This window comes from Nothobranchius furzeri, chromosome 2, assembly GCF_043380555.1.
Source record: "Nothobranchius furzeri strain GRZ-AD chromosome 2, NfurGRZ-RIMD1, whole genome shotgun sequence".
Lineage (NCBI taxonomy): Eukaryota > Metazoa > Chordata > Actinopteri > Cyprinodontiformes > Nothobranchiidae > Nothobranchius > Nothobranchius furzeri.
In genome coordinates, this window is record NC_091742.1 from 98760865 (window position 1) to 98784579 (window position 23715).

General features: G+C 42.2%; 3 protein-coding genes across 3 annotated transcripts in view; 1 reads left to right on the forward strand and 2 right to left on the reverse strand.

Annotated features, from left to right (window-relative positions):
* LOC129162178 (oocyte zinc finger protein XlCOF6) overlaps positions 1–23715 on the forward strand; it is an 849318-nt gene that overhangs the window by 599263 nt on the left and 226340 nt on the right. The gene's annotated exons all lie outside the window — the stretch shown is intronic.
* LOC129163602 (zinc finger protein 721-like) overlaps positions 5314–23715 on the reverse strand; it is a 100087-nt gene continuing 81685 nt past the window's right edge. The window contains exon 3 of the mRNA XM_070548485.1: positions 5314–7157. Within this exon, the coding sequence (XP_070404586.1) occupies positions 6046–7157 (1112 nt within the window). The 3' untranslated portion in view covers positions 5314–6045. The remainder of the gene's footprint in view (positions 7158–23715) is intronic.
* Positions 13968–22219, reverse strand: LOC139061599 (uncharacterized). Its single transcript, XM_070548652.1, has 6 exons — positions 21263–22219; positions 19761–19861; positions 19559–19685; positions 15488–16035; positions 14931–15114; positions 13968–14806 (listed from the first exon to the last, which is right to left on the reverse strand). Exons 1-6 carry the CDS (start codon positions 21263–21265, stop codon positions 14486–14488), a joined length of 1284 nt encoding a protein of 427 aa, XP_070404753.1. The 5' UTR covers positions 21266–22219; the 3' UTR covers positions 13968–14485.

A 23715-nucleotide genomic window follows, 5' to 3' on the forward strand; every position in this document is an offset into this window, starting at 1 on the left:
GTCCTGTTTGCTCCGGTGAAGACACCCAAAACCACACCCCTTCACGTGGTCACACACGCACACAAGTTCGATGTGTGTGTATGTGTGTGTGTGTTCGTGTGGTTTTTCTGCAGTGTCTGATTACGAACACATTTGACTATTGCGGAAAAAATAGAGCCGACGCCGAAATGATTGCTGCACGGCGCGGGCTGGAGCGCCGGCGCGAGGCGATTCGCGGCGCTTCGGAAGTCCTTGTGGTCTATAGAATAGCTTAACAAGGGCGCCGAATGAAGGCGGTCCCATTTTTGCTGCGCTTCCGCGGCCGGTGTGTCCCCGGCGTTAAACTACGACTCTGCTTCCTGGTCTGGACCCTGGGTAGTCATGGAGTCATGCATTTATATATATATATATATATATATATATATATATATATATATATATGTGTGTGTGTGTGTGTGTGTGTGTGTGTGTGTATATATATAGATAGATAGAGATCTTAATAAAATATATTATTCTAATGGTGTTTTAATGAGCTGTATCATTTTTTTAAACATTTTTTATAGAAATAAATAAGCAAGCAGCACTCCTTGTGTGTGTGTGCGCGCGTGCCTGATCACTTGTCCCTCCGTCGGCCGTGACGGATGTGTGTGTGCGCGTGTTTGTGCGCATGCACATGCCTGCTCGCTTGTCCCTCCGTCGGCCATGACGGGTGTGTGTGTGTGCGACTGCAGACAAATGCATGAGAGAGTTAGCAGCCTTGAAACCGCTTGATGAACTACTCTCCCCACGTTTTAAAAATGCTAATATAATGTTTCTGCTGCGCTAAATAATGATTTCTCTATAGAACTACAAAGTCCGACTGGGGGAGGAGAGTACAGGTCTACATTATAGAGGGGGGCGGAGTTTACAGCTCCTCCTCCAGATTTAAAGAGACAGTACCCAAAAACGGCTCGTTCTCAAGAATCTCCTCAGAACAGGGGTAGATGAGGGTCTGTAGAGCAACAATAATGAGGAAATCAGACCAAAGAACTGCAGCTCGACTGTATTTAGACCCCAACTGAAGGATTTAGATGTAAAAAGGAATAACTTAAAAGCATGTTGAGTCTCCTTTAAGGTAAAACTGCAGGAACTAATATTTAAGTGCCAAGTTAGTTCTAACGGCTGTCGAAGGTTTGCTACGGGGGCTAATATATCTCAGCATGAATTAACACACATACACACTAATAGACTCACCAAGAAAAGTCAGCTTGGGTTACACGGGGTTTGCCAAGGGTAATTCACGGCAAAATCACGGTCTTCGGAGCTCTGTATCTCTACAGCATAACAAATAACTTGTCATTATTACACAGCAACAGCACCTAAACATGAAAATTATATCCGCTTACCGAACTTGGAGTAATTTTTTTTCAAGTAACGGCTGCTAGTGCATCCTAGTTTGCTCTTCACGGGCAAGTGCTTCCTCGTCAGCGTCTCAGCGCGTCTGAAGGCAAGTGAACAGTGTTGCCAATTGTTTTTGACTGAAAGTAGCTGAAGTTCCCCCCAAAAGTCAATAGATGTCACCAAATGACGTCACGTGCTAATTTGCATCCAACGCAATGACGTCATCTGGTTTGCGTGATGATGTCACCAAGTTTGCGTCATGACGTCACCGGTCTTGTAGAGTAAATCAAATAAAACCCACGTGATTTTATTAAAAAAATTATTTAATTTCCTTTTTAATACTTTATTAAAATAAAAACCCATAGAATACATAACAGCAGCCTTTAAAATATCAAGGAAAGATGGCACAAAACATGGAAGGAATATTTATATTTGGTCTGAAGAGAATGGAACTCTTAAACACAAAAAATATTAAATTGATAGGAATGTATGTATGACTGAATTAAAATGAATTTTCTGTTGTAGTTTTCAAGTGCCTTGAGATGTATTCTTCTGTTGTGGTTCAGTGCTATATATTAACCTAAAAGATTATATACATATATATAAATATATATACATATATATACATATATATAAATATATATACATATATATATATATATATATATACACACATATATATATATATATATATATATATATATATATATGTTTTTGTTTGGTTTTGTTGTTTTTAGTACTTTTGTGTAAGAAGAAGCAGGTCGTATTTAGTATTCAGAAACGTTACATGCAAACTGCCAATGACCTGCCAATGACTTACAGTATTATTCTGTTTTTATAAAAGTTTTAAATGTGCTACGTTATTGAACTAATCAAAGAGTTCCAATGTTCCTTGAATGCACCACATGTGGTGTGAGAAGCCATGTGTGAGTGCGAGGCTGCCTGCCAGTGCCAGCCGAGCTCAGCTGCCGAAATGCGGCAGGATGGCAGAAGGAGCGGTCGCCCTTTATGTAGCTCCGGTGGCTATCTCAAATAATGGACTTGTGAAAGAAAACCCACCAAAGGTTTGATTGGCCAACGGGGGTAGCGTGATCATGATGCAAGCACATGCGCAGATCATTTTCTTTCTGATCCTCTGGAAGGAAGGACGGTCCTGTCGCTTCAGATGCCTCGCTAATCTGCAGGTAAAGTCTGCTACAAAGTTGTAGTCAAAGTAGCTGAGGGGGGTCAGAAATGTCACCAGAATTGTCGCTAGGCGTTTTTGAAAAAATGTCGTTAAGGGGGTCTGAAAAGGCGTTAGAAATGGTGACAAATTCGCTAAGTTGGCACCACTGTAAGTGAAAGCTGTGCAGCGAGCAGCAGAAAGTGCTAAATTCCATTGGCTGATGCGATAGCTGGCTAGCCACGTGATTGGATAGTCAGTTGCTACCTGAATTTTACTGGAACTTTCTATTTTTAGCTTTTCTTATTTGACTATTTTCAACAAGTTTGTTTTTTTCTTTTTCTTTCTTTTAACTATGAATGTATGAATGTTTAGATTTCTATTTATCTTGTTTGGTCTTTTATCCTGTTTTAACTGTTTTGTAAATTTCCATTTATATTTCAATATTCATTCTAATTGTGTAATGATGTTACTATTGTAATCTGGGTTTTACACCGGGTTACAAGAGCATCATGTTCTCTCCAATTTTCTAGTTTTGTTTTAAAGGGATAGTTCGCTTTTTGAGATATGAAGTTGTATGCGTTCCTTATCCCACCCAGTGCTCTGTAAACAATGACCCATTTCACACACACCCTGCTCAGAGATTTTCAGGGGGAAAGGGATTCAGGAAACAACTTCTGGCTAGTTTCGGGGGTACTGCATCTCCACCGTTTAGCGTCACAAAAGGATTTGCCTCTGAAAGCATGACTAATGTACATCTCAGAAACACAGCCAGGTAAATTGACAACTTCACATTAAAACGGGACTTTTTATCATTCCGATCATGCGCCACTCGGCGCAGGGACAAAACGGCATCATCTGGCTGCTATAATCCTGGCTGTATGAGTGAAACAACAACTTCCAAAGCCACTTAAAAGGAGTTGTTCTTACATATATAGAGCCATGGTGCGTACTTGCAGTTTCCCGGTTGTAACAATAAGGATGTTACAGGATCACCTTTTAGGTTCCACACTTTCCCTGTGAAGGCCGTTTCTCTAGCATCACATTTGGCAATCGGCTACGCCATGGATACTTGGCTGGAATGAGTCAAAACATTTTGTTTGTGCAGTGAACACTTCAAAGAGGACGATTAAATCAAGAAAACATTCGGGAACAATGAGACTCTTGTTGAAGAGTTCGGCCGTACCAGAAATCTGGGAACGTTTTGTATATTTTTATTAATTTATTCCGGCTATGTCCGCCGTATTCATGCAATCATCTTCACACCAATGATGGTTGATCGTAGACTGCAGTAGCTTTGTCAACAATCTGTGTTGATGTGTGAGTTTTGTGTAGCAAATGCACGTAACGTAGCACAGGGGATCATCATGTACTGTTATACCTGTTGAAGCGTTGCTAAACTGAAAAATGAATCGTATTACAGTTGTGCAAAGTTGCAGTGACAGTGGCTTTCAACTTCGACTGGGCGGGGGCTGGAACATCACATGGTAACTCTCCCGGTTCATGACAGAGAACTGTTTCTCTACGACAAAAATCATCAGCTAGCTATTAAAAATTGGCTTGTTGTTGTACAGGGAAACATTTATCTAACCGTGCATAGGACAATAAAAAGTTTCAGGCTAATCAAACCTATTTGATCTGATGTTCAACAAGGTATGCAGTAGTACACCTTCTGCTACTAGTGGAACCGAACCCACAGAGGCCTGCAGTTACACCCAGCATATGCAGAACTTGAAGGACTCCCACAGTCAACACCTCGAAATTCTTCAGCTAAATGTGGCAAGGTGGATAAACGAGGGCCCGGGCGGGATTCGATCCCCAGACTACCGGGTGAGAGTCATATGCTCTAACCAGTCAGCCAAAGGGATATCCCCTTGGCCAAGTAGCCAGGGCGCATGATCAATCGGGACACTGTGACAGGACGCTCACACTGTCACATAAAGTACAGCACATGGAGCTGATTCGGAAAAGTCCTGCTGACACCTTCATAGGGACATGGACATTTGGGTTTTTCAGAACCTTTCTGTAGGATTTGAATCACTTTGATCCAAAAAAATCAGGATTAAACTGATCCCATCAGAAGGGTGGATTAAGCATGAATTTCATGCCCAAATTGTAATGAAAACTTTAAAAATGTATCAAATAATACTATATATGGATCATGCAGTATTTTACAAGATATCCTATATATTCATAAGGTTTTAGTTTTATTTGTTCTTCCGTCAGGCTACAGTGATTAAGTAGGCTTTAACGTATTCAGCCTTTCAGTACAGGCCTACTGATCCAGAGCGTATTTATATTGAATCTCAGCTCTGTTCGTGAGGAAGCAGCTGGTTTCTCATTGGTTGAGCCAGTGGTAGTTGCCACAGGATCTCAGAGGAGAGGCTTGAAGCGCCCTTCATCAAACAAAGATGATGGTTACAAGGCACTTCAGCAAAAAGAGACTGACAGGGCAGAAGCACAGCTTCGTCTGGCAGAGGAACAACGGATTCTGACAAAACTGCAGCAAACCAAGGCCAGACTTGAGATCCGCCTCCTAAAGGCTACGCTCAGACAAGCTGGTCTCTCTACATCAGATGAGGAAGTCTGAAATTATTGTGGAGTTGCAAAATTGTTACACCAGCTTCCAGCACTCACCTGGAAGGTATCTCAGAACAGCGGTTTGGTTTTTGGGGTGAAACTATGTGCTCCAAATACCACAGAAGTCAACTCTACTGGCAGTTTGTATCAACTTCTCCGACCGCTGGATCACCGGCAGCCTTCACCACAAGGACTCGTAGATTCTGCACAACTGGCGTGGGATGGTGTTTTAATAGAGATTGTTAAACCATACATTCAGACGTATTTTACAACCCAGACATCACAATTTTCTAAGACACTTGGTTTTGCTACATAACATCTAAGTACACATTCCATCATTTCATTCATTGTCCCAGTTATCTTGTTTCAACCATAATTTATCATCGTTTGTTCCGTGTCATCATTAGTAAATGGTAAATGGCCTGTATTTGATATAGCGCCTTCTAGAGTCCTGGAAACCCCCAAGGCGCTTTACAACACAATCAGTCATTCACCCATTCACACACACATTCACACACTGGCGGGGATGAGCTATGATGTAGCCACAGCTGCCCTGGGGCGCACTGACAGAGGCGAGGCTGCCGAGCACTGGCGCCACCCGTCCCTCCGACCACCACCAGCAGGCAAGTTAAGTGTCTTGCCCAAGGACACAACGACAGCGACAGACTGAGCGGGGGCTCAAACCTGCAACCATTCGATTACGGGGTGAGCACTTTACTCCTGTGCCACCGTCACCCACACAGTAGTAGAAATGTTGTATTAAATTTGTTTTTAGAAACAATTTTTCGCTCGGTCTCAAAATATTACGAAAGTGTGATTTCCCCGAACTACCAAAATGACCTGGTTTCCTTTTAGATAAAAATTTCAAAAGATCAATATTGATATTTCATATTTATATGGAATATCACATCTTACTGATCATTTATTAAAACTAACCACTTACATCAAGTTACACAACCAAAAGGCTTCTGTCCAGGGTGGACACTCGTGTGATTGTTTAAACCTCTCTTTTGACTAAATCCTTGTCCACAGAGCTCACATATAAAAGGCTTCTGTCCTGTGTGGACTCTTGTGTGTCTGTTTAAATCTGTCTTTCGGTTAAATCCTTTTCCACACAGCTCACAGGCAAAAGGCTTCTGTCCTGTGTGGACACTCATGTGACTGTTTAAACTTGTTTTATAACGAAATCTTTGTCCACACAGCTCACAAGCAAAAGGCTTCTGTCCTGTGTGGACACTCATGTGAACGTTTAAACTTGTCTTATAACAAAATCTTTGTCTACACAGCTCACAGGCAAAAGGCTTCTGTCCTGTGTGGACACTCATGTGAACGTTTAAACTTGTCTTATGACTAAATCTTTTTCCACAGAGCTCACAGACAAAAGGTTTCTCTCCTGTGTGGATTCTAATGTGATCTTTTAAACTTGTCTTACGACTAAATTTTTGTCCACACAGGTCACAGGCGAAAAGTTTCTCTCCTGTGTGGATTCTCATGTGATCTTTTATATGTATCTTTTGACTAAATTTTTGTCCACATAGCTCACAGGCAAACGGCTTTACTCCTGTGTGGATTCTCATGTGTCTGTTTAAAGTTGTTCGTCGGTTAAATCTTTGTCCACACAGCTCACAGGCAAAAGGCTTCTGTCCTGTGTGGACACTCATGTGAACGTTTAAACTTGTCTTATAACGAAATCTTTGTCCACACAGCTCACACGCAAAAGGCTTTACTCCTGAGTGGATTCTCATGTGACTGTTTAAAGTTGTCTTTTGGTTAAATCTTTGTCCACACAGCTCACAGGCAAACGGCTTTACTCCTGTGTGGATTCTCATGTGTCTGTTTAAAGTTGTTTGTCGGTTAAATCTTTGTCCACACATCTCACAGGCAAAAGGCTTCTGTCCTGTGTGGATTCTCATGTGACTGTTTAAAGTGTTCTTTTGGTTAAATCTTTGTCCACACAGCTCACAGGAAAAAGGCTTCTGTCCTGTGTGGATTCTCATGTGACTGTTTAATTTTGATTTAACCATAAATTCTTTTCCACAGTGATCACAACTAAACGTTTTAGTCTTTTTCTGGACTTCCCTACACGAGTCTGCATGTTGCTTCACTATAACACATTCCTTACTAGCACAACAGCCTGAAGACCTTGTTGCTAAATGACTTGTCATTTCTGCTGTCACATGGTCAGCTGAGCTGCTCGCTGGAACATCTCGGTCTTCTGTTTGCTGCTGATGAAGCTGTGAGACGAGAGGTTTTTCTTCATCATCCTCACTCTTTATAGAACCAGCAGTGAATAGAAATCTGGCAGCATCAGTCTCCTTCAAATGTAGCTGCTCTCTCTCCAGACTGGTCCAGAGGTCGTCCTGTTCCTCCTTTATGTGAAGGTGTTCTGGTTCCTGCTGGTCCTCACCAGCACTCTGTTCTTCATGAGCTTCTTCTTTAACCAGCGCCATTATTTTAACACCTGTAGGAAAAACAGAAACACAGTGAATTACTGAATGCTGTAACGTTCTATTCACACATTTAACAGTAATAGTATTGCTTTAAAGAGCAAGTAACACCCAAACCAACTATTCTTTTGGCTGATAAACTGTATAAATGAGTATCTAATAGTGTTGTAGACATTCAAGTTTATTTATAAAGCGCAAAATCAGGACCAGAGTCGTCTCAAGGACCTTCACACAGTAAACATTCCAGTACAGGTCAGGTCATTAAGCCGATCAGTAACAAGTTTCTTATATAAGGAACCCAGCAGGTCACATCGAGTCACTGACTAGTGTCAGAGTCTGTACAGCGGTCCTTATACGAAGCAAGCATGCAGCGACAGTGGAGAGGAAAACTCCTTTTTAACAGGAAGAAACCTCCAGAGAATCCTGGCTCAGTATAAGCAGCCATCCTCCACGACTCACTGGGGATGAAGAATACAGAACACGCACGCAAGCATGCACGCACACACACACACACACACACACACACACACACACACACACACACACACACACACACACACACACACACACACACACACACACACACACCATATATACCTGGGTTGGGGAACCCTGGTCCATCAAGGGCCGCCATCCAGCATATTTTAGTTTCAACCCTGCATCGTCACACCTGATTTCTATCAGCAGGTGATTGATAAGCTTCTGTAGAGCTTGATGAGCTGCAGAACAGGTGAACCAACCATTGAATCAGAAGTGTTAGAGCAAAGACGTGCAGGATATCGATGGGTAAAAACTGATATTAACTTTATTAATGTCCTGATTGTTTAACATCTGGTGTTTTAAACAAAGCTTCATCCATTCATTCTACTGATAGATAACAGGCCCCTGCAGGTCTTACAGGGAGGAGGTTTTGGGAGGTTTGACCTTGCCTTGGTACCGGTCCTCTTATCAGTAAAACTCCCTTGAGAAAGTCCAGACAGCTTTGTTGACTTAGAATGCACCTGTAGTGTCTTTTACAGCTTCCTGCCTGAGTCTCAAATGTGTGTGCGTAATCTTATGTGTGTGCTTAATAAAAGCTTTTGGAGGACATCTGTTCGATGAGAGCGAACTGACAACCTGACTGGTGTGTACTTTTTCCTCTCCACTTCGCAAAGTCTAAATTAATTGTTGATTATTGGTATTGGTGTTGATAAATTGATTACTATAACCCCCTGTGCTATGAACTTTCTCTGAGCTAATCCTGGGTTGATAAAATTACCCAACATTTTTGGTGCCGTGATCCGTCGTTAGAGCCGGCTGCTGAGGGATCTTCTCCGGTGGGCCGAACGGCGCGCCGCTCTGTTTGGCTCCGCAGGCGACCTTCCGCTGACGGCTCTCGCACGTCGCATTCAGGGTGAATCCATCGTGCAGGGGGGAGTAAGTACCTTTTTCCCTTTTGCACGCTTTTATAAACGGCTGATTGACAGTGTGTTTACGCTTGGGTCTGCCTTTCCGGCGCAAGAGACGTTTTGCGCCCCAGCGTGGGGTATAAGCTGAGTTATGTCCTAGGTCCGGCTGTTTGATGCCTGACCTGCCTAACCGAAAAAGAGCTGAAAGCGAAAGGCAGGGGCCAGAACAAACGCTACCGGAGGAAATTTGTAATGAGGGCCGTGTCAGCGTACTCGGTCCGACCCACGGTTTAGGTGGGCAGTAATAAAACTGAAACTGAAGACCTGTGAGGTAAAAGCTGCACGAGGAGTGAGCTTAAATAATAAGCTGTTGATAAGAGAGGTTGGACAGATTATTTTTAACGCTGTCTGTATTGAAATGCATTGAGATATATTACTAGATGCATGGCCTCGCGCATCGCCATCCACCGATCTCAAGTCCCAGTGCCCAAAACTCCCGACTGGTTTCATGGCTCCCCGACCAAAATGACACGCTCTCACCATCCCAGCCACCAAGGGAAGTGCATCATCCCACACTGCTACAACAACAACAAAGTTGCTGGACTAATGAATATGTTCTCGCAGTCCCCACAGTCATGAGAATGGGGACAACTGAAAGATACATCTGGAAATATGGAAGGCTCTCTACCTGAACCTGCCACACAACTGGTGTGGAATTTGCAGCCTGGCTTGCCTGCACCCCGCCTCACATGTGACCACAGAGAAAGGGGCCGTCCTTACGAGGACATCAGAGCTGAAGTAAGAGAGTCTAGGTCTTTTATGACCTTCTGCCCTTCTCCACCGACAAAAGCCGGACCCCTCACAACGACGACCCCAAAGGACCCCACAGGATTCATCTGCATCACCTTTTCCCACTTCAAAACCACAAAAATGCAACATCGTCCTGAAGAGGACGTTGTCTTGTCCAAACTACAGCTTCCAGTCCGCAGACAAGCCCTTTGACCTCAGCTCTGCCACAGTTAGAGCTGCATACATTAGCTTTACCCCTCTGGCAACTTCCTAAGCTTAATAGGTTGGCTGACAACTGGAAGTTGGAATCAGCTCTTGTGGAAATGTCTTGTACCTGTTGTTTTTATCCTAGTCATGATTTGCTTGGTTTCATTATGATTTCAACAATGTAAATTACAAATTCTGTAACCGTTGTTGAGTGATGTCCTAGTCATCAGCTCAGTTGATTTTAGTGTCTTTTATCTTTTTGCTTTATCATTATAATCATTATTGTAATCATTCATTGTATTACAGGTTGCCACTTATTGATGCAGCCCTCTTTTGTTACAGGTTGTTACTTATTTTTACAGTTTTTGGAGTTCGCTACTTATTTTGTGATCTTTTGTGTGTTATGGGTTGATTTTTACGGCTACAAACATATTTACCATAATCGTAGTATTGTTGTTGTTGTTTTTTTTAATCTGCCAATTATAAAGGATGAAACTCCGTTTAACAGGGAGGAATGATGGGTAAAAACTGATATTAACTTTATTAATGTCCTGACTGTTTAACATCTGGTGCTTTAAACAAAGCTCCATCCATTCATTCTACTGATAGATAACAGGCCCCTGCAGGTCTTACAGGGAGGAGGTTCCTGATATATACCAAGCAATGTTTCTATGGTTACATTGAGATTTGTTAGTAAATATTCTATTTGGTGAGAGGTAAACTTTATTGTTTTTGAAACATTTGTTTCAAAAGAAAAACTTTCGATCTGAATCAGATTCTTAAAATGATCAAGAAAAACACTTTGACGGTCAAACAAAAATTAAGAAATTGACAGAACAAAAATATTGACTAAAGGAAAAAAATATGTTTCAAAAGAAAAACTTACGATCTGAATCAACTTCTTAAAACGAGTAACAAAGTATGTTTCCTTTTTCTGTTTGCCTCTATGTGTTTTTGTTATCAGTTTCCTTAGTATCGTTCTCGCTGCTCACAGCTTTGCTCTCACTACCAGATTTGCACTTACACTTTCTGCCTTTCTCCTTTGCAATCCCTGAGTTTTTGGTTGCAATAGGTGGGTTTCATGTGACGTCATCACCAGCGCGCGCAAATTCGTTGGAGGGCAGGAAGTGAAGTGGAATACAGCACTTTAGCAATCGCAACAGTAAAAATGCCTATGTTTTGTGTTGTTTATGGTTGCTCCAATCGCTCTAACCGAGAAAAAAATAAAAGATTTTTTAGAGTACCGAAGGTTGTCGTTCACAGAGGCGACAAGTATAAAAAGCTTACAGAACAACGTCGGAAAAAATGGATTTTAAACCTACGCCTGCGGTCAGGAGGAGCAGAGTCTGACAATGCCCGCGTCTGCGGTGACCACTTCCTCCAAGGTATATTAACAGCTAACGTTGTTTTATGGCGGTGTTCAAATACCGCAATGTTAGTTCTATTGTAGTGATTACTTGTAGTCTTAATATGAACATTATGCGACTTTTTAGGCCGCCCTAGCTCCGTAGATCAGATTGAGTCGGAAGACTGGGCTCCAACGGTCAACCTCGGTTACCAGAAGTCTAAGCCCAAGTCAGAAGCCTCTCTTCAACGGGATCAGAGGATGAAGCTAAAGGAAGACAAACAAAAACGGTATGATTGTGCAGAAACTCTGTTGGATCTTCAGATACCAGACAAGCAGAGAGTTGAGAGCTCCGAACCAACGCTGACACCTGACCACCCACAGTCCGAGCGCATCGGTGTGATTGAGACGTTTAATGATGGAGGTACGTTTTTTTTAATGTTTATACTGCAGAGGTGGTTAAGAATCTAAAACAGCATACAAAATATAATGTAAACATAACCTGCAATGTCGTCACAGCTGCCCTGGGGCGCACTGACTGAGACAACAGACAACATCTTTATTTTTTAACATATTTCTGCAATACAGTCCGGCGTACCCTAAATCTAGATGCAAATACTGATTTCTTCCAATAATCTTATCAAAACATAGTAATGTCTTAATTTAATGCTTATACACATTTTAGATTACAGTTCTTTAGGTTAAAGTTGCTTTCTAGCACATAACTAAAATGATGCACCAGTTATTAACACGGCTTCTGATTTTCCCAGTCATTATTACAGAAATGACTCAAGTGCTGCTTAAAATAGGGACATCTAAAACAGGGAGGTGTACACATCTTGTAAAATTGTCCTTACACATTTTTAAAAATTAAGTTTTTTTTTTTCACATTTACCATGGCTCTACAAATCATTTGGCTCAAGTGCCTGGTAGAGTTGCAATCTTTTTATCCTATCTCAACTGTTTATACATTGTTTTTAATGATACAGACACAATTCCTTGACTTGACTTCAGTAATTATGCCCTCCGATTGCAGGCTACGCAGATGCCGGGACCCAGACAGAGCTTACGATGAAGGACACTGAGAAGATGGAGGACGTTCTGAGACAGAACACAACAGAGCTGGCAGATCTTCACTCCAAGGCACTGGACACAGATTTTTGTCAGGACTCATTTGAAAAAAATGAGGACAAGACTAAATTCTACACGGGACTCCCCAACTTTTTAGTTTTATTGCAGATTTTTGAGCTGTTTGAGCCCTACATCACCTATGGCCCCATGTCTGTGCTGTCTAAATTTGAACAGTTTATATTAGTTTTAATTAGGTTGAGACTAAATCTCCCACTGAAAGATTTAGCTTTCAGATTCAAGATTTCTCTGTCCAGCGCTTCCAGAATTTGGCATAAATTAATTGGCATACTTTATGAAAGACTAGAATTTCAAATTGAGTGGCCAGAGCGACATGTACTTCACGCAACAACGCCAATGTCATTCAGAGAGGCATTTGGAAATAAAGTTGCTGTGATAGTTGATTGTTTTGAAGTTTTCATTGAGAGGCCCTCTAATTTATTAGCCCAAGCACAAACTTGGTCAAATTATAAGCACCATAATACTGTAAAATTTCTAATTGGAGTTGCGCCCCAAGGCTATGTTACATATATATCTTGTGCCTGGGGAGGGAGAGTCAGCGATAAGCAGATTACATTAGAGTGGCCTCTTAAAAAACTTGTTGCCTGGAGACATTATATTAGCAGACCGAGGTTTCAATATTGGTGATAGTGTGGGATTTTATTGTGCTTCACTACAGACACCTGCCTTCACCAAGGGAAAAAAACAGCTGTCAGCTTATGAGGTTGCAGAAACTAGAAAAATTGCTAGTTTGCGTATACATGTTGAGTCATTGGTTTAGTAAGAAGGAAATACCAAATTCTGCAAAGCAGGGCTATGCCCATGGAACACATGGCGACAAAACCAGGTGAGGCACGAGCATTGATTGACAAGATTGTGGTTATTTGCTGTGTCCTGTCTAATTTTTCAGAGTCTGTTGTCCCGTTGGAATAAGGACAGTTGAGTATTGAGCCCTCACATGCTGGTCAGAAGCACCAGCAGGACGTTGAAGAGAAAACCATATAATGGACTGGGACAGCACACGAATCATAACCACCGAACAACAAAAATACAAAAGATGGATCAAGGAAGCAATCGAGATAAGGAGACGTGGATGTGGGACCATGAACAGGGACGACGGAGTTTACACGCTGGACCACGCATGGGACTGCATCGTCGGAGAGGGGAGAGCGGGCAGCAGAGGGCGACAACGTCCTCTGCTGCCCGCAGATAAACGGAGAAGGAAGTGACGCGCCACCATCAGCGTCAGCCTGAAGAAGCCGGCAGCCGTCGGCGAAACTGTAGCTACAAACAGGTAAACAAAACTGTTTCTGTGTTTAAAAAAGAACGAAAGCATGGATTTAGAAAGACACAGCAAGAACACACCTAAGATGTTGAAGAGTAGTCATGCATCATTAGGTTCCTTCCAGGGAAGGTTGTTTTACCTTGCTGACAGTTTCGATAGCTAGTAAAGCTAGCTCGGTAGCTCTGAGGAAGAGCTTGCCTGTGTTAACAAAATAACCTAAAGATGCAGTCAGAAGAAAAACACAGGAAGAATATACAAAAGTAAGGTGGAATCATGCCCGGGTATGAAATTATTCAATTTATTTCTCAATACATATACGTGAAATTAATACAACTGTTTATAACTCTGTTCTTGTAAATAAATCAACCACAGCGTTATATTGTGTCTTCTCAATGGCTTTCACTTTTTCATTTTCAAAATTGGACGTTGCTCAATGTATTACATGACCATTAGTGGTTTAACAAGATGTATAATCAAGTATGTCAATGGAATCTTAAAACATCCAGAACCAACAAAGACCAAACATAAACCATAACATTGAAAATGTCATCTTGTCTTATTCGAAACTATTGATACAATAGGGATATCACACATGCTGCCCGTACGAGAGGCTGAAACTGAGGTAATGGCCCTTAACCCTCCCACTGTCCTCATGGGTGACCCCGCCAGGAAAGTTTACCATTGAGCAGGGTTGATGGTTTATCCCTTGGGTCCACATGGCAGGGGTGAGGTGGTGCACACTCCTCACCCTTGCCATGTGGACCCAAGGGATAAACATCTGACATCAAGCACTTTTTAATCGCTTTTATGCAAGTTGGTAACTTGCTGTCCCAGTATTTCTGGAAGGATGCTGTTTCTAAAGAAACACTCAACTTTTGGAATCACATCCTCCCAAAACCCAACATCAGGCAAAATCCTTTCAACAAAAAGGTCTTTGTGGTTCCACACAACAAAGTCGCTGTACTCTGCCTTTACAATGTGAAGCTGTGCCTGAACTTGGAAGTAGCAGTCATGATTCCGATCCAGCGTAACATGATCTCCTTCACCGATGAGGCAGAAGCCCCTTCTCCCAGCACACAATCGCAGACTGGGCTCATCTTGCTCAGAGTGTGGACACTAAAATTGAAGTGATAAAGACATGTGAATAATTTACTATGCTCTTTAACTTTTTTTTTCTCAGCTCAGTAAGTCTTATGAGAAGAGTCTGGGTTTATGGCTTCAACAGTGATTGTAATATTACCTTAATTTCACAGATGCCAGTTCCATGGCAGTCACAAGTGACTACACCATCTGGGGAGGAGCCCATGTATGGCCACCTGGGGTTCAGCCAGAGACCACTGTTCACACAAGAAAAGCCTGTATGCTCCCGACCCATTAGCTTCTCATACGCTCCTCTGGCCTGTGATTCATGCTGGCATCCATAACTGCAAACAGTACATATGCAAATCGTGAAAAAGAAAATAAATATTTATTACTGGATGAATAGAATCACTTACATTTTTAGAATTTGTCATTATCCTAACCCCTACACAGAGTCCTACTCCTGTATAAACCGATAGATACAAAACTACAAATAGTTTTAACAGTTTATTACTGTCCATATTAAGAATCAAGAAAAGGGTGAAAATCTGTTATGAATAAAAAAGGCCTAATATAAAGGCAGAATGTAGATTGCTGTTTTGTTGTGGTCTGGATTCTCCAACTTCATAAAACATTCTGTTTTATTTTTTTTTTACATAAAGTTCTCAATGTGGACAGATCTTACAGCTGTCTTACCCTCAATCCAACCCTAAATACCTTGTGGCATCTGTGGTGAACCTATATGCTTCTGGGTAGCATATAGCCATGATCAAGCTCTTGGAGGGTTGCTGGGGGCTGGTTCTAAGAACTCTTCTCATCTTTGATGCAGTGATGCGTCCAGCTCTCTGCCTAAACCAAATCCTGCTTGCACTCTGATCTCGGGTAGCCGTCTCTACAGCCTGGACTTGGGACGGGGTGAGCTCTTCAAACTGGAACTCCTGGCACAGCTCTGCAAGCTCTTTGGGTGGTAAATGCAAAGTTTCTGAAGTTCTATAGTCAAGAACAGTTTTAGGGAGCATACTAGATTTGGGGATGAATTCTTTGTAGTATGGCTCCCGTGCCATCAGTGCTGCACTCTTTGGACAGTTTTTACTTAAGGCATCAATAAACCTATTATAGGTTTCCGATCCCTTCTTCACCCTTGGACACAGAAGCGATTTCACAGGCTTGCTGTCGGTTGTCCTGCCATCAATGGAACGGTCAAGCTTTAGTTTCTTGGACTTTGCTGAGGAAAAGTCAATCATAGCAACGGGGGCAGCAGGAATCTGAAAATAATTTAATCCAAATAAGGTAATCAAGTCCAAATTTTTTAGCTTGGCCTGCCAGACTCCACCTCTGTTTAATTCTACACAGAGAAGTACTACTCTGTGTAGAATTAAACACAGGTGGAGTCTGGCAGGCCAGGCTACACATTTCTAGGGTCTATAACACACTTAAATGCTGTAACAAATCTGGCACTCGTTGCAGGTAAAGCATTATAGGACTGAGATCCAACAAGGCATTGAGGTATTGAATTTTGGCTGTATTACTTCTTTGCCCAACAAAGAAGCTGTGGTTTACTAAAATGTCACAAGCAAAATAACTTTTAACTGAATACAAACCAGAAAACAAAAACCTTTATAGGACAATAAAAGATTGTTTACAAAGAGGAGAGACTATGTGGACAAGAGGTCAGGGACTGAACTTGGAAAAATCCAGACAGAGCCATGAGATTATACAAAGCAGCAGAAGAAATCAAAGCTTTTGCTGCTACTCACTAGGGGCAGGAAGTGACAAGTCAGCTAGGGCTGCAACAAACGATTATTTGGATAATCGATTAATCGGATGGGGTCTCGACACGATTAATCGATTAATCAGATTACATGGGGAAATTTTTAAAAACTGCTAGGGAAACGTTATTTCTCTCCTTCCTTCACTTTATTTAACACAACATTATTAGAAAACAGTTCAATAGCAGAAAAACAACATGCCATCACCTAAATTGTCTTATAAGGTGTATAGACAGAGACCCTAAGCTACACCTATTTGTGACCTAAAATGCTTGGTCCAAGTTAAACAGCTTAAGGGCAATTCTCATCTGTTTTGTTTGATCTCATCTGTTGACATTTATTTTAAATGTAATTAAACATAGGCCGTGAATTAATCAAAATTGATCACTATTTCCAAAAATGACTGAAAAAATACCAAATAAAACAAAAGTAAATGAATGCCATCCTCCTTGCGATGATGCCCTGGGCAGCTGCCATAAAGTCACATCAAGAAATGCTGCTGATCATTCCAATGATCCCAAATAGACTCACATTAGGCCACATGAAAGCAACTGAACCCAAAAATATATTAACCAGTATATAACTGCACTCTCACACAACACGCCTGCAGCAACAGTTAGGACTCCTCCCTCCCTTTTAAAAGCGTTTTTGCTTCCGAGGACATTGTGGTTGTAAAACCACATGCTAGTAGTCTGGCCCCGGTGTGATCAACCAGTTTCTGCGGGAATGTGACGGCGGAACCAGGGCCAGATTAACACTTTGTTGTACCCTGGGCAACAATATTCAAGGGCTCCATCATCACGACCCGAGGATCACCATAATGTGGTCACATACAGAATATTTTACTGTAATATGCAGTAAATATACTCAATACTTGAATGCCTGACAACACGTAACCCGCCCAGAGTAACCTTTGACCCACCTCGTGTGGACTGACCAATGAGGAGAGGGTCTTAACTTGAGGCCCTCTCTTCATTGGTCAGTCTGCATGAGACTGACTCTCAACTGACGTTCAGTCGTAGGCAGCGAAGTGTCTCTGTGCAGTGCAAAAGCCCGGGTGGACAGTTTGTTTAATGTAGGGTGATCATATTTCCATTTCCAAACAAGAGGACAGGGGATCTGTGCCTATGACGTCACACTATGGCAACGCCACACAAACCACGTTGGGACCCATTTTTTGTAAGAACTAAATTAATATCAGATTCTGCCAATAAAAGGGCTCTAAAACAATTCATATGTAAATATTTTGCATATTTAATGCAAAATCTAATTTTTCTGCTTTAGTGCTGCAACAAGGTTTTATTAATAATAAATTATTATACCTTTTGTTTTACTACAGCATCGGTACGCTTCCTGTGCACAGATTATTAAGGATGCTTGTTTCAGCTGTGAGATTAGACGATAGGATCAATGAAAAAATAAGTTGTCACACACTCCATGGAAACTTTCAGAGAATCCACAAATAGTGGCTTTCAAATGGTTTTGTTACTTTTTGCAAGTTTAGAAAAGCAGCAGATGAGACAGCATGTCTGATAATTTAGTTTTTCATCTGATAATATTAGAACATGTCAGTCATGTCTGAGGGGCTTTTATAAACACTGTATAACTAACACTCCTGGAGAGGGCATGAATTACACAGAGGCTTCTGGGGAGCCCAGTTATTTGGGGGGGGGGGGCATTTTGCCTTGGCCCCCAAAATGTCTTGAAACGGCCCTGGGTGTGTGACTGAGTTTTGAAGGTGATCTGAATTGTATCAGATGTATAAATATGACATGTGTATAACTTATTGTTTTTTACTGGTAAAAATGTGTAGTGGTGATAAATCTACCTACATTTTACTTTTCAACACTTTGTTTTGTTTTCTTGTTTTTATTGAACTATTTTCCTGTCCTGTCTGTCTCTCATCTTCCTGCATCTCCTCTAAACTCTCCAGAAAATCTGTTGCCTGGATTCTTACCTTTTCACCTCATCAGTTACTTTTGAGCAGGTCAAAGATCTCCTGACCGAAAAGCTCAGAGCGCGTTTTCGATGCTGCGTGAGGTGAAATCACCACAGCACAGGTGATGAGCTCTGCAGTAGCGAGCTTCAGGCACAAATAAGACAGAAAATAGAGAACATGTGCGGACATGAACGATCGTGTGCTAATTATAGTTTTTTGGTTGCGCCACTTTGAGAATGGACCGTGCGCTGGAAGCAGCTGCCTGGATCGCTGCACGACAATGCGGAACCGGTTCGCAGCAGCTCAAGTCTGCCGGCTCTCCCTCGCGCTGATCTGCAGGCTCTCCCTCACGCTGATCTGCCGCTACCGGCTCTCCCTCACGCTGATCTGCAGGCTCTCCCTCGCGCTGATCTGCCGCTACCGGCTCTCCCTCGCGCTGATCTGCAGGCTCTCCCTCACGCTGATCTGCAGGCTCTCCCTCGCGCTGATCTGACTTGCTCTGGTCTGCGCGCAACGGCGGGCGGGAAGGGGGGGGGGGGGCGCTTTTGGAAGAGTTGTGCGACACAACGAATCGATGACGCAATTCGTTGCCAATGCTTTTAGTAATCGATTTTCATCGAATTTATCGATTCGTTGTTGCAGCCCTAAAGTCAGCAGCTGTTTCTATCTCATGCTTGAATGGTTCTTGAAAACTTACAGTAGGTCTTGGTATTTGATTAAATGCACAAAGTGTTTGCTCCTCTAAGTTTGTGAATATTCCACCAGAGGGGATAATGTAATCGGGTAGGCAAGTAGAAAAATGAACCTCCTCCTCATAATGGGGTGAGAGCGTGAGCCCTCTGTGCATTTTATACAAGTAAAATTTAAAAGGAGTCTAAAAAATCATGATTAATATCTAATATCTCTGGGAAAATAAAATATAGACGAGGATAAGTAATCAACTTGTCTACAAAATATTAGGTCCTTGTAACTGAGCCAGAGCAAAGTCATTAACAACAGGGCACAACCTAATAATGTACATCTCATAGTTAGCCTAGTCCTCCATGTTGATCAGAAATGACATTCTCTGATTATTGTTACCTTTTTAACATGTGATGGCATCAACCACTTGCACTGCTCAGATGTAAAAGAAGCAGAGTCTCGCATTCTCACCCCAGCTTCAATGGAGGACAGGACTGCCCCCACGTGAGAACATGACTCCAATAGTCTGTGAATAGAACACTATATTATATGTACAACACTAATCCCATAACAAGAATCTCAGCCTACATAGATCACTTACCCTGCCATGCAGTTGCAATGAGCTGCAATAACTTCGCCATCTTCCTTCGAAATAATCCACGTCTTCAGAGGTGTTTCACTCGATCTTTGTGAGATGTTTACCTTGAAACATCAACGACTGTCAGGCTAATGACGTCGTTACTGCGTGTTGATGTTAATACTCCTAGCTGCTAACTAGCCTAGTGTGCCAGATTCGTACTCTGTTTAATTCTACACAGAATGATAGTTCTCTGTGTAGAATTAAACAAGAGCACGAGTCTGGCAGGCTAGGCTAGCTGCCAACAAATTTACGTATAAATCAATCTAAAGACAAAAACTCACCCTGGCGAATACCAGACGATAATCATCACGGAGCCGTTTAGTACAGAGATTGTGGACCCACCCGCTAACAAAAAAATTATATGCCTCCAGACTTTTATATACATAACGAATTTGGTGCAAACATTTACTCTCTATGTGGCAGGTAGAGCTAAAAAATTTACTCGCCAAATGGAGCAATTTGCTCGCATTTGGCGAGTGTTAATTTTGGACCCTGCCTATAGGTTATAAATTGTAAGTCTCTTTGGATAAAAGCGTCTGCTAAATAAATAAACATAAACATGATAATGATTTATCTGAGTTAACAACGTTTTCCTGTCCTTTCTTAATCCATTATGAACACAGACTAGAGTGAAATCCGCTGAAGCGTCCATGCTGCTCAGCACCAGAACTGCACTAGTTACCAAAAGAACCAATCAGCTGGCAGAGCTCCCTGGTGAACGTGTGAGCTGCACAACTTGCAAAACTACGTGACTCCATTTAAGGAACAAAGTAGAATCCAGCTGCTGTTGTTTATTTGTTGTTGTTGTTTATAGAAACTAAATATATCTGCAGGGCTTTAGGCCCAGGGCAGAGTTTTACACCTCAGACCAAACATTCTTCTACAATCTGCTCTTTAACTGTATTATTTCCTGCTATTTCAGCTGTTAACTTTATTTTCTCTCTAAGTGTTTTTCTCCCCAGAAGAAGCTACAACGATGTTCTGCTGAGCTGTGGTGGACTCATGGAGGGGGCCATCGTCTAGCACACTGCTGCTAACCACTTTAACATTCTCCCTCTCCTGATAATAACTTTTTACTCTCTTTGACGTTGGATGTGCTACTACTAGTTTACCCGTTTAATTATAGATCCACTAGGATAAATACTATAAAGTTTATCTCTCACCAAATAGAATATTTACTAAAAAATCACAATATAACCTGTGTGTGTGTGTGTGTGTGTGTGTGTGTGTGTGTCGGATGCATCTAGAGAGACTAAAGTCTAAAGTTATCTCTGACCGAAGGTGACCTGGCTCAGCGAGTCATGTCTGGTGTGAGAAGGACCTGTGCAGGTAGATGATGAGGAGACTCGCTGCTCGTGAGCAGAGGAACAGCTGATGAGGCTGGTTACTAGTGTGTTAACACAACAAAAGCAGGAGGACCATGGGGCTGGAGGCCTACGCAGGTTGGTGAAAGACTCACTCACCATTCACAAGCTCGCTCATCGATCCCTGGTGCCAGGAGCTCCTGACCAGTTATTCAAGTCCGTTTGCAGGTCAACTCCTCGAGGCCCCAGCTTCTCCACTTCTCTTCTTCTTCCCGTTCCAGTCACTCATCACTCCGTCACTAGCCGTTGCTACTCAGCGGCTAGCTCCCTCCGTCCCTCCTCCCACTCAGCTCCCACTCCCTGCTCCTCTCTGCCGACCCAGCCTCACAACCCCGAAGCCCCGCTAGCGGCCTGAGCCCCGGAACACGGAGACCTGGCTCCAGACAACAACAAGGCGTGTTCTTCACCGTACAACGACCAGAAGAACCACACGGTGGACCACTGGCGCCGGTGTCGGTACAGGCTCTGCTCGGGGTCCAGTCCAGCGCACGCTGATGACGTCACAGTACTGCGACTACTCGGCTTTCACACACACGTTTTGGAAAGACATCAGCAGTTTTGTTAATAAATTCTTGTTTATTAACACCTAAATGTTTTCTTTATGATTGTAATTTGTTAATAAAACACCATATTATCTTTGTTTTGTAAAGAATGTGAAACTGCATAAAACCAACATCGGACTGACAAACAATAGAACAGTTCTTATATGTGAAGCCATATATGTTTGTATTAATGTGGAGTTCGTCTGTATGTTTCCTTAGTTGTTATCTAAATACATTCTTTGACTCAAAATATTGTTTGGTGTCTTTCAATAAAGTTCTTATATTTTATTTTGCCCCGTTTCATCAACATCAAGAGCTTTTGAGGGTCACCGTTTATCATTTGCTTTTATTTTACATTTCCTTCAGAAATTCAAACATATTTTCTCCAAAAAGTGTTGATTTTTGGACTACAGGACTACAACCGCTAAGACTACGACCGCAAATTTGTTCTGACCAATCAAAATCATAACGTGATAACGTCACTTCCGTAAGCTTCATCCATGCTTTCGTTCTTTTTTAAACACAGAAACAGTTTTGTTTACCTGTTTGTAGCTACCAGTAGCTGACGTGGATGTGGGACCATGAACAGGGACGACGGAGTTTACACGCTGGACCACGCATGGGACTGCATCGTCGGAGAGGGGAGAGCGGGCAGTAGAGGGCGACAACGTCCTCTGCTGCCCGCAGATAAACGGAGAAGGAAGTGACGCGCCACCATCAGCGTCAGCCTGAAGAAGCCGGCAGCCGTCGGCGAAACTGTAGCTACAAACAGGTAAACAAAACTGTTTCTGTGTTTAAAAAAGAACGAAAGCATGGATTTAGAAAGACACAGCAAGAACACACCTAAGACGTAAGCTTCATGTTCAGCCAATCAACTACTTTGACGTCATCGGCAGTCGAAAGACCCCGAGCCGATCATGCACTTGAGCAGATCCTGTACCGACATCGGAGCTGCAGTCGTGGCCAGACGCCATCTTGGATGGGTCTCCATTCATTTCTACTGAGGAAGGTGCTTACCCAAATAAAAACACATTTTATCAAACTTTCCACAAAACCACACACGACATGGCAGATAAAATACATTCACGTGTCTGTGGACCAAACTGGAACAACCATGCGTCTGCAGGCTTCTTTTCTAGATGGTTTGACAGCAGCTCAGTAGGCTACATGCTGATAATCCAAGTTTATTTATCCAATCATTCAACAAGCAATGCTGCAGTATCCTGAACAAAGTGGCTCCCATTAAGCAGATCGTCTTATCTACAGAAGGAAAAAAGTCCCTGGATAAATCTAAACATTTACAGTCTCAGAAGGACACGCCGCAGAGCCGAGAAATGTTGGAAGTCGACGACCAGAAAGTCACAGGCTGCACTTTAGAGAACTGATAACATCTCTGAATGAGAGGGCCACTTACTTTGCTCAGCTGATTGCTGTAAACAAAAATAACTCTAAAGTCCTGTTTGACACCATAAACCAGATTATTTCACCTCACGCCCCTCTTATGCCAGTTTACTCAAGGTCTGACTGTAACAACTTTCTAGCGTTCTTTGAGAATAAAATCAGAAAATCACCCCCATCTACTTCCTACCCCCATCCAACCACCTTCCTCCCAATCATTGTCCTTCTTTACTCCTGTAGATTTCCAGGACATTTGCATCATTCAGAAACACATTAAACCAACCTCATTTCCTGCTGATTCCATTCCTGCTACCTTATTCATCAGGACGTTTAACCAAACTGACCCATGCATTGTAGATTTTATTAATGAATCCCTACAATCTGGCTCTGTACCATCTGTTTTCAAACATGCAGTTGTTGAATCTGTCCATAAAAAACAAGTTTGAACTCATCTCAGCCTAAAAAATACAGACCCATTTCTAATTGACCCTTTTTCTCTAAAATACTGGAAAAGGTTGTAGCTGATTACTTTTCTGGAACTACACAGCAGTTTAGATAAATTCCAGTCTGGTTTTTGTAAAAAGCCTTCAACAGAAACAGCTTTGCTTAAAA

What these genes read in the sequence shown, in the direction of transcription:
- LOC139061599 (XM_070548652.1), bottom strand. An exon ending in TGCCATCACATGTTAAAAAG is followed by an intron (nt 16,036 to 19,558) that starts GTAACAATAATC and finishes AATTATTTTCAG; the next exon opens with ATTCCTGCTGCCCCCGTTGC. An exon ending in TTCACCACAGATGCCACAAG is followed by an intron (nt 15,115 to 15,487) that starts GTATTTAGGGTT and finishes TACTGTTTGCAG; the next exon opens with TTATGGATGCCAGCATGAAT.